The sequence below is a fragment of the Crinia signifera genome, chromosome 2, assembly GCF_055691185.1.
Source record: "Crinia signifera chromosome 2, ASM5569118v1, whole genome shotgun sequence".
Taxonomy (NCBI): Eukaryota; Metazoa; Chordata; class Amphibia; order Anura; family Myobatrachidae; genus Crinia; species Crinia signifera.
Window position 1 is genome coordinate 372135107 of NC_139218.1, and position 16031 is coordinate 372151137.

The 16031-nt window shown below is 42.8% G+C and overlaps 1 protein-coding gene across 1 annotated transcript; it reads right to left on the reverse strand.

The window, feature by feature from the left end:
• Positions 1–8988: 8988 nt before the first annotated feature.
• Positions 8989–15261, reverse strand: LOC146058073 (matrix metalloproteinase-18-like). Its single transcript, XM_083170052.1, has 10 exons — positions 15116–15261; positions 13900–14138; positions 13151–13299; positions 12947–13072; positions 12366–12527; positions 12081–12198; positions 11123–11256; positions 10786–10942; positions 9992–10095; positions 8989–9265 (listed from the first exon to the last, which is right to left on the reverse strand). The coding sequence occupies exons 1-10, from the start codon at positions 15218–15220 to the stop codon at positions 9165–9167; spliced, it is 1395 nt and encodes a 464-aa protein (XP_083026178.1). The 5' UTR covers positions 15221–15261; the 3' UTR covers positions 8989–9164.
• Positions 15262–16031: the final 770 nt, after the last annotated feature.

The window sequence follows — 16031 nt, forward strand, 5'->3', positions numbered from 1 at the left end:
GAGAATAGACGCTGTGCACATGCGCACAGCGTCTATTCTACTAGATTGGGGGGTCTCCCAACTGCCACACCCAGCAGCGGGACAATGCCTGCCGCGGGTGGGACAGCGGGACAGGACCCGAAAATCGGGACTGTCCCTCTAAAATCGTGACAGTTGGGAGGTATGGATTAGTAGCACCTGTTAGCTGCCTTTAAGAATTGTGTCTGTAACAGCATGGTTAGAAAAGGCACAGATTAGATAGGCCAAATGGTTCTTTTTGTCGTCAAACTCTTTATTTCTATGTTTCTAACTCCTAGGTTCAGTAGGGGGCCTTTAAATCACATGTCATGAAAATACTATTTACTGCTAACTGTCCAGGTTTGGTGGAACAGTCCCTTTGTACAGGTGCAGTACCACTCGGGAAGGGAAAAGGATGGTAGGGAACATTATCTCCTGCTGCTCTACATTACAGCTTGGAAAGTGGTGAGCAAACCGCCAGTGCAGTGTGATGTGTAATGGGGACGTGGTGCTTGGCCACGCCCCTAAAATGATGCACAATGGGGTGTGGCATACACAGAGCTCCCTCCTCCCAATTGTCAGAAGGCAGGCTTATTATTGTAGAGTAGTAGAATGGTATAATATCAGTATTGGTACCAACATTTTCTCTTCCTATAACTGTGCACAATGTAGTAACACTATTACCCTTACTAGTTGGCACTGGTTAATATCACCACAACCACACATCATTCACAGTCAGCTGATTAATGTTGAGATCACAGTTTTCTTTGGACCACAAACTAAAAGGACATTTCATCAGATTGTATCCTTCCTCAATATTTATTAACGTTATGTAAGTATGAGAACAATGCAATAAAAACCGTGGGTAACTATGTGATCATTTCCCTTTAATGTTGGATGAATACAACTCTTAAAGCATGTGAACTAATAGAGTAAACCACAGCTTAAGATACCCTATAGTGATGTCACATACTAATGTTCTCCTATCCTGGTCTCCTAACCACAGGGCTATTTTTCAGCAGGCTCCAGCAGGAACTGAGGCCCTTATTCTAGTTCACTCTTCTGACAAAATATTTCTTAGATGGACAAAAACCATGTGCACTGCAGGTGAGGCAGGTGTTACTTGTGCAGAGATAATTAGATTTGGATGGGGTTTTACACCTGCCTCACCTGCAGTGCACATGGTTTTGTCCATCTTTAATATTTTGTCAGAAAGAGTGAACTAGAATAAGGGCCTCAGTTCCTGCTGGAGCCTGTTGAAAAATAGCCCTGCCTAACCATATATAGTTGTATTGATGTGCATTACTTTTTCGATTAGGTAACCGGAGGGCTGTTGTTAATTTCGACTTTGATAGATGTTTCATTAGTCTAATGGAAAATGGCTATACACAAATATAGTATTTACTTAGATCACTACTGCAGTGAGTTTGGACTTCTTGGATGCCCAAAGTCCACCCCAATCTTGGAGTAATCAGGCAGAGGTGGCCTGAGGCCTAGGCAGTATAGGCAGGTGCACAGGGCTCTGCAACACTGGGGCTCCTGACAGTCGGACAGGCAGACTTCAGCAGATTGCATCACTGGAGGGATGCTGCAACTCACTGTGCTTTCAATAAAATGGCCACAGATTTATTAAAGATTAACAATAGAATTACAGATATGTAGATGCAGAGCCAACAATTCCATGTTGACCTAATTATGTAGGCCAGACAGAAATACATCTAAACCAGTAATACGTGAGTGGAAGACATCTCTATACATGTGAAATGGACAATGATGGACACCTTGCTGCTGAGTAACCAGTACTGTCTAACATTGGACCACAGAGAGCAATCTCCAACCAAATTATCCAAAATCTTGAAAAATACAGACTCTAAACTGCCCTGGCCTTCTCTTATCAGCTCTGTGTATGCCACACCCCATTGTCCATCACATTAGGGTTGTGGCCAAGCATTACACCGCCATTACACATCACAATGGCGTTGTGGTCAACACTTTCGCAGGTGGGTGGCAACTAAATCGGCTGATCAAATTCTCTGCTTCTGAACATTCATAGAGAAAGGCAACTAAAACCATCCATAAGAGCTGAATGGAGTCCTGCCTAAAGTAAAACTTAGAAACTTAGACTTTGATGGGAGATAAGAACCACATGGCAGTAGGAACGACTAATCTTCCACTTATTTAAGCGTATTGTCATCTCAAACCAGTGGCATCAATACAAAGGGTGTGGGAGATGCAAGCTATAGGGCCTGGCTGATTAGAGGTCTCAAAGGCCCAGAAAGCCACCTCACTACACTGTTTTCATTACAAATCAGGAAACATGCCCGCGGCAGTAGAGCAGCTGGCAAATATGATCAAGCATGGAGCGCCACACAGCCCCAACTCCTTCTGATAGTGAGCATATATTCGTGGGCAGAGGAGTAGCTAGGAGACATGGTGCCCAGAGCAACGGTATTTTTTGGTGCCCCCCTAGTCATCTTTCCTTCTTATAGTACTGCTCCTTACACATTATGCCACAAAAACTTTAATGGTCATTACAGAGTATGACCCATACCATAATGCCTAGTAGACATTATGCTACAAACCATTTGTCACATCCTCCATGGCTCTCACCCAAATCCCTTGTGCTGTGCCCAGCCCTAGGCTCTCTAACCGCATGTCTAATACTATGGCGCTCACCTCCGCTTGTGTCCCTGGTCCTGGTGGGGTACATGTGTCCACGCTGTCGCCGCGTGGTGACAGTGGTGCTGTGTGCTCCGGTGCCATGCTGGGCATGAGTGGCATGAGACCTGAACTGCCATGTGTGTTTGTGCCTGGTTAGGCCTCTGTCTGAATGCCGGCAATTGCGCAGCTGCGCACTCTCACTGCCGGCTGAAACCTGTCGCCCCTCTGGCGGCCACCATCTTTCCGGTTACCTCAGCCTGTCCTGTGCGGCTCCGCCTCTCCTGTCAATAGGCTTACCAATAGCCGCACAGCTAACCTGTTAAGTACTGACTGGCCGGGTTAGACCGGCAGTCAGTACAATGATGTCTCTGCCTAAGCATCATTGCTCCGGTCTGGCTCTGTAGTTCCTACTACAAACTCTCGTGTCTTCAAGTGAAGTTATTCTCCTGCTGATCGTCCACTGCTCTTCTCGTGCACCACGGACTCCACTGCCGCCAATGCGGACTGAGTAAGGTTAGCCCCCCAAAGGGGTATTATCTTACTTATCTTTCCCGACGGTTATTATCCACGGTCACCTCTGATTGCAGCCACGATCCAATCCAGCAAGGACAGACTTCTTCATTATTATTCTTTATTCATCCAATCTTCAACCAATCATCCAATCTTTCAACCAATCATCCAATCTTCCAACCAATCATCCAATCTTCCAATCAATCATCCAATCTTCCAAACCAACCATCCAATCTTTCAGTTAATTCTCCAGTCTTCATTCAAACATCCAATCCTTCAGCCAATTATTCAATTACCCAATCAAACTTTCCCTTCTTCAGTTATTCTTCAATTCTTCAATCAACACTCTAATATTCTTTCCAAGTACCAAGCATCATCATATTCTACAATAACGTATTGGACTATTGACTTTTACTATTGCATAACTTACAGTATATTATTTGTGCCATCAGTATCAACTTGTATTGCAGTATCTTTATTAAACCAGTTTCATTTTATCCTATTGCTTCACTCCCTTCTGTCGTTGATGCAACAACTTTACATTAAAGCACCCAGCCTCCGTTACACTCCAGCTGGTGCTTCTAAGAACGTGACACCATTATGTTTCAGTAACTTTATGCCACACACCGTAATACCCATTGCACATGCCACACACACCATAAACCTTAATTCACTTTTATGCCACACACCATAATACTTCAGGGTAATGCTTTACACGCAATGGCGTAATTATAACTTTTGGTGTAGTTGCTCCTTAGCCGCTCCGCCTACAGCCACTTCTGCCAACATGGCACCGTGAACGCCCCTCCCGAAGGAGGTGATCGGTACGGCTGATGTTCGCTCCATTGCTGACGCAGGTGGGTCGTGGCTTCCATCCCAAATGTCCTCTCCTGAAGACCGAGCTACGTTCGGGATGGTACGGCCAGTTCCCGCTGAGATCTCAGGAGAAACACACACAGGATTAATTACATAGGATAACCCCTGTGGAACCTCCGGGTTTACCCGGCGGGACAGTTCTCTGTTATCCAACCCGCGTGCAGAAGGAGGGGTCTGGGGAGTGAAACCTGAGGGATGGTTTGGGGCTGCAGGATGGGAAAACCCACCCCCAGTATATCCTGAGGGAGGGCCTGCCTGCCAATATGATGCCTGTGGAAAGGTGGCCCCAGACCAACTTTGCCCACATGGGGCCCACATCGGCCCCATGGGAGGCGTGTAATATGGGAAAGCCAGTGTCTGGCCCGCAAAAGATTGCTGGCCAAAATGTTGCCGGCCGGTATGGTATGCTGGGTGACCAGCGGTCAGCGGCGTGGTGAATGACCACGTCGTCTGTGCCTGGTGCATGATGGGGGGCTGAAACATGGCTGGCAAGCCAGTGCCAAAAGCAGGCGGCAAGAAACCCTGGGAAACCGGCTGCATAACTGGGTTCTGCCCATGCCGGGCTGTGAAGCTGCCGTGTGCATAGAGCCCTTCTGCGACCACAGGGACAGGCGTGCCTGCATCAGGTGTATGGAGGCAGGTATGCACTGGGCGAGGGCACCCTACATCAAAGGAAAGAGTATTGGATCGGTAGGAAAATTATGGGTATAATTAAGGTGTGTATGGTGTGTAACCACAGTCGACAGACGTGCTATTCGATCCCAATTCGATCCCGAATCGCACGGCAAGCCTAAAAGACACGCATGCACTTTTGACTAGATAGTACAGATCTGTACTATCTAGTCAGCGCAACCCTGTCTATCTGGCTTTGATTTGTGCTGTACGGGATCGAATCGGGATCGAAAGGTTAAAAAACCTTTTCGATCTCCATAAGATCCCAATGCAATTTTGAGTAGTCAAAATTGTTGGCAAAATTGTACCGTGTGTACATGCCATTACACAAGGGAATAACTACCATAGGTGCAAGGGGTGCAGCTGCTATGGGGCCCAGAGCTGAAGGGGGCCCATCTTTGCTGTCTTAAATAATAGACTGAAACGTTGAATGTTGCCTTCAGTGGTGTAGAAGTATGGAGGAAATAATCCGCGTCTCTCCAGGGGACTTAGGTATGGTAATAAAGAATCTTTATAGTATCATAACAAGCATATGTCAAATGTGTTAACGTTTCAATACACCTATATGGAATAAAGTATTTTTCTTGACAACACATGCTCAGAAATACATGACTCGCACGGCGGCGAGATAACATATGAGCGCTCGGCGGCGCACACACAAACAATTATACTCACCAGTGTGTGTGTGCCGCCGAGCGCTCATATGTTATCTCGCCGCCGTGCGACATAGCCAGCAGCTCAGAGAGCCACTAGCCATGCCCCCACAGCTGCGAAAATCAGGTGCCCCCCCGGGGCTGCTTCAACATATTTCCCGGGCTGCTTTTAATTCCCAATCCACCCCTGCACAGAATATTGCTGCAATTACTAACCGTTAACCACTCTCACCATAGGAGCTGTGGAGTATATAATAGGGAAATTTATATTTTAGTTGTATTGTTTTTTTCAGTTTTGTTTGTTATTATTGTTGACCACATTGTGTTTTAATTAGCATTAAATAATTTGTATTATTCTGGACAGCGCGGTTCTTCCACTCCATTTCTTTGCTTGCTTTGTACCCTAAGGGTTTGGTAATCCCCCTTCTTGAAGCAGCTGCAGTGCAGAAATGTGTACCAATCAGCGCTCAAAATCATGTTTGGTTCGGTTTATCATGGGGTAACTTCCATTTAATACATAGCATTTATTTCATAGAAATGTTGAGTATTTTCCCTTCCTTTTATGCAGCAAATGCCGATACTGATAGAGTCATTGGCTGCCATTCCTTGATTAAAGTGCCTTTTGTAAAGTACATTTTGTCATTCTCTGTAAATAAACTATTTCCATCAATTTAATTTCCGCTGTTCTCCTCGTCACTCCGTTCTAACACATTTAAATGAAATACAAAGGTGTAGTACAGTACGGAGAAGGGTATTTTGCAATGAGAAAAATGCAGTTTAAAAGCGAAAACAACTTGTAATTGATTTCCAGATATAAAATGAGGTTTCAATTATGTATTATTTTTATAATGAAACAAGAACTGTCTATTGAAATATCAGCAACTAAAGCCGGTACACGTTAGCCGATATCATCCATGAACGATATTGTTACCGTTTTCCCTTGAACTGGCGGAAACTCCCTAAGCAAACATTCTAGTGCATACACATTAATCAAATGGTCTGATTCAGACCTGATCACATGATTGCTAATTTGCAGTGGTCTGCGACCAGGTCAGTGGCGTAACTACGTTTTGGGCGCCCCCCAGCCGTTAGGGGGGGGGGGCGCCCCCCCCACCGCCGCCGCCCCGCCAAGCACCCCCAATCCCCCGCCGCCCATGCAAACCCCCCCCCCCAATCCCCTGCAGCCTTACCTATCGCGCTGGTCCCGACGGCTCCGTTCTTCTTCTTCTGCTGAGGACCACCACAAAATGGCCACCCCCATACAGCAGACAGTTTCAGAGAACAGTGCGCAATATGGGGGCGGCCATTTTGTGGTGGTCCTCAGCAGAAGAACGGAGCCGCCTGGACCAGCGAGATAGGTAAGTCTGCGGGGGATTGGGGGGGGTGTAACTATAGCACCGCAGCCCCCGGCGCCCCCACATGCACAGCGCCCCCCTGCGGTGGCGGGGGCTGCGGTGCTATAGTTATGCCGCTGGACCTGGTAAATTCAGCCCCGCCAGAATGAAATCCTGCCTTGCGAACAGATGTGCATGGCTTGCAAATCTATTCGCAGTTGTGAAAATAATTCCAAATCCAATCGCAATCCGCTCATCATCAAATGATTTCACAGTGTGTGCAGGCTCTGAGCGGCCCTGGACTTACTTGGGGTGCAGGATGACTCTCCAACAATCGTTTCTCTGACATCGGATTCCCGACTGCTAAATGCCTGACTGTCGGGATCCCAACTGCCGAGGGCTATTTTCCCTCATGGGGGTCCACAACTAAAGTACAGGTTGAATACAATGTGAGTTACAGTGCTGGTTGGATACAGTGAAGGTTGGATACAGTGTGGGTTGGATATACCAATAGTGCACTTACTGTGACAGCAGTTTATACAGAGCACTCACAATGATTGTTGTGCTTGGCTGGTGCAGCAGCAGTAGCCTGTGGGTGGGTGGGCGAAGCAGCAGGGATACGTTGGCTGGGAGCGTGACAGATGGCTCTCTCAGTCAATCAGCAGTCAGTCAATTGATTTCAATGGAACTTTTGAAATTGTCATCCAAATCCAAAACCTGCAAATCTAACAGTGGGAGGATGAAGCTTTGCCTCATTTTGTAATCTGATGCATGCAGGCAGGTCCAAGCCCCGTCCGGGATTTCCTCAGATCCTGAAAGTTTAGGTGAGCTTGGTTCTCTGAGAACTAAGCCAAATCACTAGCCCACAAACACAAACACATATATATTTGTGGAGCATTTGCACTCATGGCCAACCTCTGTCATCAAATGGGTGCTCAACTAGAGTGACACTGTACATGTCCCAATCATAGTATAGGTGTAGGATAATTAATCCAAGAAGAGCACTCACCAGTAAAACAGCATATCTTTTAATTGTACTTTTCAAGTAAATGTCATCTTACTTTTTGGATCTAACGATCCTGGTAGTTGACATTCCGGCCACTAGAGGGCCTTTATCAAGAAAGCTCACTGCATACAACCTCACATACAACCGTACTTGGATTCCTTGAGCTGTGAGGTTGTATGCAGTGAGCTGTCTTGATAAAGGCCCTCTAGTGGCCTTGCACATGGTTATTGAGGGCAATGCACTTGTGCAGTTGCCCGAACATCGGCCAGCATCCGAATTCAGCTGCTGTTCCATTTTTCCAGAAATTTGCACATGTGCAGTAGGGTTTGAGCGCTCCTGTGCTCAGACTCTTCTGCGCTCCGCTAGTCCCAGCAGAGAGGAGGGGGCCCGGCTGAAGGAACATAACCTGGTTCCAACTCAGCAATCTACAAAGGATACGGAGAAGCCTATTGGTGAGCACCTGTGGGATTAGCTGCATACAGGAGCTGGGTTGTGTTTATGGACAGCCCTGCGGAATGGAGCATGGGCATCTCTAGGTCTCTTGGTGAGCCCAATGGTAGTGTCAGTTGGCAATTAAAAAGCTGCTCAACCATAGATCCTGATCTGCCTCTCCGGTGACAGTGGATTGGTAGATCCAAGTTGGAGAAAGGACTTTTCACGCCCTGAAGGAGGAGCAAAGCCAGTGACCTGGCACTGTCATTATCCATGCATTATGTAATGTCAGAAGATAACTGCACAGTTGTACAGTATATAACATTTGCAATGGAAAGGGTATTACCGTATGTAGAATGTGGTACTGACATATCCAAACCTATCCTTAAGCCCCGTACACACTGGGCGATAAAATGAGCGATATCGCTAATTTTATCCCTTCTGAGCGATATTGCTCATATAATCCTCCTCCCACCATCGATAGTCAGCCACAGGCATCAGCAAGTGTGTATGCACTTACTGATTCTGGATCCCCACTGCCGCTGACATCATATACAATGGGGATAGCCCTGTGTGTACGCACCTTTACTATATATATATATTTGGTGTATTGCAGACAAATACCAATGATATAGCTTAAAACCACACGTTAAGTCCCTAAATAATGCTCTAATACTATTGAATCCATTATAATTGGATACCCTCAAAGTGCCTATTACCCTTTTAAGAGTCAAATCAGTGTAATAAATTCCAACAACATGCGCACTCCCTATTTTAATAGGTGGCAGCTGGACATCAGTAGAGTGTATGTTACACTAAATAGTGGTGGAATAAAAAAATTGTACAGTACGAATAAAAAAAACTTTATTAATAATTAGTATAATATATTACGATATATATGATATATTACATACATAAGATAAATTACATATATCAACAATTATCCAAAACATGTGTTCTGCCTCATTATTCACAAAATAAATATATAGACTGTTTTATGGCTCAGTTACAGTTTTTGGGCATCTAACACCCCAGCCAGCTGTTGATGTTAAGAACTCTTTGGATTCTCTTTGACTCAATGCTGTATTCATACTGAGTTGTTCCTTGAAAGAAGTAAAGTGCACCTGGGAAATAAAAGAGATGTTGGGATTAGTAAAATTGCATGAGAATATGGAATGTTCAACAGATAATTCACCGAGGACTGAAAAAGGCCCAAAACAGTCCATATTTGGGGTTCACTCTGTCCTAGCAATTAGTAAGTAAAGTCCTAATGAATTGTGCCACAAAAACAACTACTTTTTGATACAATTTACCCAAAAAATATTGTAGCGGCGCTATACTCTGCTACCACGGTGATACTGGGCGGGAGCCCTAGGGATTAATTTACTTTACTGGGCCAGGCTGTGCAGATATATGCAAAAAAGGTTAATAAATTGATAAGTTATTTTTAAAAAAATATATACATATCTTAGTATAGTGATAATAGAATAAACATGATACAAAAAGACCTCTTATGCATGAAAAGTAAAATTCTATAGGCACGTATACAGGGAAATAAAAGAAAATACCCTACCGCCAAGAAAAACCGAGCAGCCCCGATGTGGTAATAAAAAAAAAGCAGCATATGCAGTACTTCTTGTGGCCATTTGGTGGCAGTATAGAGAATATTTTACATTGCTAATTTATTAGGCTTTTCCAGTCATTTGGATTGAGTTGTAATCTGTTTAGGTCAATATGAATATAAATCTATGGTGTGTTTGCACAGTATTATATAAATGTCAGTAACTTTTTGATAAATTGTGTTTGCCCAGCCATAACCTGGCATCAGTCCTGCTGGTGGTTAGATTTACCTCTGTAATAAACCGCTGCATCAATGTTTGGACTCATTCCCGGAAACCCTTTGGCAATAAACTTTGGAAATCCTTTATCCATTGCTTGTTTGTCTTCATCATAACTGAGAATGAAGATAATATCAATATTACATTACAGACGACAATAAGCGTATGACACGTTGTGGTTTATTGTAGGTGTTCTGTACATGGCAGCCTGTCCATCGTCATCAGCTATTCTGTCTATTTGTACATGTGTTACTGTATAGAATACTTGTATACAGGGGCGGTGCTGGGAAATGTCCAATTTGTATGCCCAAATGGGTGTCTTTTCTTGTCTTTTAACTGGCTACCCCCCAAAAGATGTGTGCGTTCCCATCGGTAAGAAATATTTATTACTCGGGTGCCGGGATGGGTGCCCTACATTTTAATCCCCCCCATTAATTAATTTATTACTGAAAGGCACAAGTGATAGGCACAGAATTAAACAAGATATAAAGCAATATATTGGTTTGAAGGTGAAAAACCTGCTGATTTTATTGATAAAAAAATTGATGGCAGATAGAGATCTCTTGTCCCATCCAGTCTGCCCATGTACACGCACACATACTAGGGTTCATTTTTCAGTCAGTTTACCTACTAGTATATTTTTGGATTGTGGGTGGAAACTGGAGTCCCCAGAGGAAACTCACCCAAGCAAAGGGAGAAAATACAAACTATACACAGTTAGGACTGTGGTGGGAACCTATGTTCTCAGTGCTGTGAGGCAGTAATGCTAACCCTTACACTAGAACCCCTATGGGTGTCACACTTACCTATAATACTTATTCTTCACAAAGAAGTAGGTTTTCCCCAGGTGCTCTATGTGGACAGCTGCATCAATTTGTTTCACATTTTTGGGAAATCCCAGCTTGGTGATGCTTTGGCCTCCTCGTGTAACATCAAAGCCCTCAAGAGTCCAATATTTGGTCCCTGAATGCAATAAAAAGACAATATTAGGAGTCTAGTAGAAAAATAGTTATACAAAACAGACTCCACATTCCACTGCCACAATAATAGAAGACATGCCAACACAACACAAGTACATGTAAGTCTACCTAAACCATTTATATTGTTGCACCCACTGGAGATGAAAGAAAACCTGTCTTGTACCTTTAAAGACCAGAATCTCCCCGGTCAGTGGATTTTCGTAGGCAGCATCAATGTCATTTGGTAAAGATTCCCACAATGTCTGGATGAACAGCAGTTCCGCTTCATCTATTTGAGGATGCTTGCGCCATATAAACCTATAAATACGGTTTGGTTAGTAATCACACACATAAACGTCAGGCCTCAGTTCATCCTTTCTACAGTGATTATTGTCTTGCTCCTAATAGAGGATCACTTTATTTGGCTTTGTATTATGTTAAGTGTCTTGGGTCAACTCCTGCCTCACAAAGCAAATTTTATGTAAGGAATCAAGAGCATATGTATAGTTGTAGCCATACTTGCCCTCTAAGAAGATGAGGGTTCAGTTGCATCCTCTGCCTTACTCAGCAGAATACCTCGAAAATACCTCGAAAATTCCTGATGGGTTAATCTGCTGAAAGGCCAAAGTCCTCTACCCCCACACCCACGGTATGTGTCTTATCTTCGTGATAGTTACTATGTTGGAAGGAAGGACGAATGACCCAGTTGAAGTGACTGGGGTATTCCTAGTCCTTCTGCCCCCTCTAGTGACTGCGCTCCAAGTTAGCCCATTACACCCCTAGTCATGCTGCTGTGTCATTGGCCCGCTCTTGCTTGCCACTTGGCCAGACTTCAACTGCTGTCTGGAACATTGTTCCTTTCAGTTGAGTGATATGGAAAGCTTAGTGTTAAACAATGAGAAGATCCATTGGGCAAGGCTACATTGTACATCACGTAAGAAGGTGAAAACAGATGAAGACGGTGAACATAGCACCCAATAATGTTCTAGCTATAATCTAATAGAGTGTAGTTGATAAATATTAGCTAGGAGCTGATTGGTTGATAGGAGCAACTTCTCAATTCTATATTTCCAGGTCACTCAGCTTATTGGGAACATTCCTCTCTAGGGTTTGCTGTGTCTCCGCAATGTGGCATCATTTACCTGTTTACAAAGAAAAACAGTTCTCCGCGAAGGGTGGTCACAGCATCGTAGACAATGTTGGGGTCACACTTAGAGGGAGTGCTAGGTCCTGTTGGTTGAACGGCATCGTCTGACTTTCCTACAAAGAAAGTTATAGATTGGCTATTAATTATAACTGCATGAATATTGGTCCTCAGTGTAGGAGCAAAGGAAAAGTAAAGGCAAGTAATTATTCCGTGTTACCGCGTAGCTCCCTGCCCTCCACCCTGTTCCAGCATGGAGTAACATATTAAGTGAGGTTCTTACCATATAGGGACTGTATGGCATTTATATCATCTTGGGGAAGTCGGAATTGGTTGGGATCAGTGTTTGGGTAATTGGGATACATTAAGGCGCCAGGATCACTGGAATGGTGCAGACCGAGGGAATGCCCGAATTCATGGGCAGCCACCAGAAACAAATTGTACTCTGCAAAGGAACAGTCACATAAGTAATGCATGGATTTATGTTATAGTAAAATTCATTTCAAATTGGAACTTATCTAACTAAATTAGTTAACAATTTTTTAATTTTTTTTATATATATATATATATATAAATATATACACAATTAGCTTTTAACAGTAAATAAATAAATATGTAAAGAGGATTTACATTACAAATTTAAAACTGCAATAAGATTAATAACCAGTGGTAGCTGCAGAGGTGGGGCTGCAGCCCAAAATACAAATCTGGGAACCACACCAGCAGCCGGTTGGTTAGCAGGACTCCTCTTTTTCAAATGTATCCAAATAATGTTTACAGGCTAATAAGGAAATAACCATTGGCAACACTTGAAATGATTTTGAGGCCATTCCTGATAGCTCTATTGTTACATCTAGGACTTACGTTGGCTGTTTTTTGTGAACGTCTCATCATCGTCAAAATGAGCATCTCCACCAATCCCACTACCAGGTTGGAAGGCATGGGCTAAAAGTCCATTAGGTCCATCAAATGGAGAGTTGTCGTTGTGATCTATAAGAAGAGAAACGCTAGTATCGGAGACACTACTAAGTAGCGATCACATTGATAGATACTCATATTAGATCTTACCTCCAACTACAAATTTGATTTCAATATCACAATCTCCTTGGTAGACCCTGGTGAAGGTCAGCGTGGTCACATCGCTCCAGATTTTGAAAGCCCTCTTGATGGAATACTCCACATCTGCCTGCGCCATGTCAGGGGTGAAGTTCACAATTCTGGAAGGAAGAGATAACTATTTCAGTAACATAAATCCAAAGATAAGTTAATAAAATGTATTGCAGATAAGAATCTGTGAGGTTATATGTAATGCTAATTACTAGGATAAAACATGCCATACTTTAAGTGATAAAAATATAATAGAAGTCACTGAAATTCTCATTGACCATATAGCGGTCATTGACATATCAAGGAATTCCTTATAGCCATCGTTTTTTAGTTGGTATTATGTTATTCCTCATAGTACATACACATTTTACCTGTTGCCTGCTTAGAGCTAACATTTGAATGTATTATTTATAAATAGAGAGTAGTTCCAACCAATCAGCTTCTAAATGTTATTTATCTAGCACATGATAAAATTACAAAAGCTGATTGGGTGCTTTGGGAAAAAAATGTCACTTTATCTTTCTTGAAAGCTTGATACATACTACCCTAAATACCAAATAATAATATTAATAATAATAAAATAATAATAATGATAAAAAAGTATTATTATTATTATTATTATTATTATTATTATTATTATTATTATTATTATAACTACTATCCAGAAAGCACAGTGTTTGCCTAACTGTGTGTATTAGTAAGTTGTGTACCTGTAGGTGAGATCTGTTTTGGGCCAGGCAGCACTTTTTGGCACTGTATTGTACTCCCCAATATCATTCACGCCACAGCGGGGCTTCTGCATCACTTCCACGGTCTTGGGGTCCAGTTTCCCTGTTACCTTCAGTCCAAAAAACTTCTGCATTTGTTGAAGCTTTTCCACGTAAGGATTGTTGACCTTTCTGCCGACTGGTCCCCCGGTTTTGAGATTGTAAAACCGCTTTAGATATTTCTGAGATGCAAAAAAAAGAAAAGAAATGTATATTCATTTAATTATATTAATGGGAACCATTGACAATGACATTTATTTGCAAAGGAAATAAGCATAATTATTTTTTCTTTTCTTCATGTAAATATACTGAACTAACGTTGGTGTGGTATTGATCATTCGTGCTGAATATATACTGTAATGTATAGTGTTAGTTGTTTATTTTACTATACACACATTTTACTGGGGCAGCACAGATGGTCTAAAGGTAAGCATTACTGCCTCACAGCACTGAGGTGCCCCCGTGCTTGCGTGGGTTTCCTCCACATACTCCGGTTTCCTCCCACAGCCAAAAATATACTGGTAGGCTAATTGGCTCCCAACAAATTAACCCTAGAATGTCTGTGTGTGCGTGTATATGTGGTAGGGAATATAGATTGTAAGCTCCACTGGGGCAGGGACTGATGTGAATGTTCAAATATCCTCTCTAAAGCGCTGTGGAATATGTGTGCGCTATATAAGAAACTGTTAATAAATAAAATAAATATATAAGAAACTGTTAATAAATAAATAAATCACGGACACACGTATTCCTCATTGTGGTCATTCACTACATTTTTAGCTATAGGTTTCATAACTGTCAAACCAGTTATATTGCTGCACAGATGCCGCAACCTTCCGCAATACAGTGATCCCCACTGCCGATGGTCCGAAACAACAGAACAGCAGGAAATGATTTACATGCTTGCAGATCCTCTTGTCCTCGTTAATGGGATATATTTAAATACTGTAATATTCTGCCAGCTGCACATTCCCCTACTATTCATCCCAGAATATGTGTATTTATTCGGCAGCATCTGTTACCCACATTGGAAAATACAGTATATTTAAACACACTGCAAGTTAATACTGTAGTTCATGTATACTCACAGTAAATATAGTATAATATAAAACAAAACATTCTGTTACTATATCAGTTCTCTATAGATGCGCATTGTTACCTCTGCCATTTCTCCATAGTTGCCCTCTTGGTCACCCTGCTGTGAGGCTGGGAAGGCAGTAGAGAGCACAGCGCAGGACAGCAGCAGGACCACAAGACCGTTCATCCTCCTGCTGGTGGAGTGTCCCAGGTTGTAAGATAATCCCCAGTCATTGAGGCTTGCCTTTATATAGTCCTAGTATGTCTCATATAAGTATGACTCACATAAGGTTTCTTTAGCTAGAGTGGATGTGATCCAACAATGTGACACAACTAGAGTTATGTAATACTACAAAATTCCTGAATACAACGTACATGTAAAATAAAAACACAGAGCCCCAGGGCTTCCAGGTACTGTAATTATGTCAAACTGCTAACCAGGCAGATTTTATTATAACATACGCGTACAGCTACAGAATGTGTTATGTTTGGGAAGACTTTAGATTTTCATGGAGATTGCCAAAATGACGACCTAGCAATGAGCCAGCTACGAGCGTCACTTGGGAAAAACCCTTAGTTGGGCACGAACCAACGAACAACATAAATGGTTAGTTTAATCACTGTCTGGCGTCAAAGTTACATCCTGATGCAAGAAGTAAACTGGGCTTGTTCAGTTTTAACATATATGTAGAATCTGATTGGTTAGAATACACAAATGGTCAGTGGTGTACTTGGGAATAACCCTACATTTCACCAGATTTGCCTTTTTCCAGCCACAACTGAAATTCAGTCCATTATCTCAATGTTTTCTAAAGTGATGGGTTGTGCTATCTTCCCATGGGGTAACTATGGGGAACCAGCAAACACCACAGTGCATTTATAAAGATCCCAAAAGTCTCCTCTTACGCCTTAATGAGCTTTACATGTAGGTCTAACCTCAATCTGCCATGTACTTTATTTCCAGGTCATCTGGTCCTATGTACGGCTCTTAATGGAAA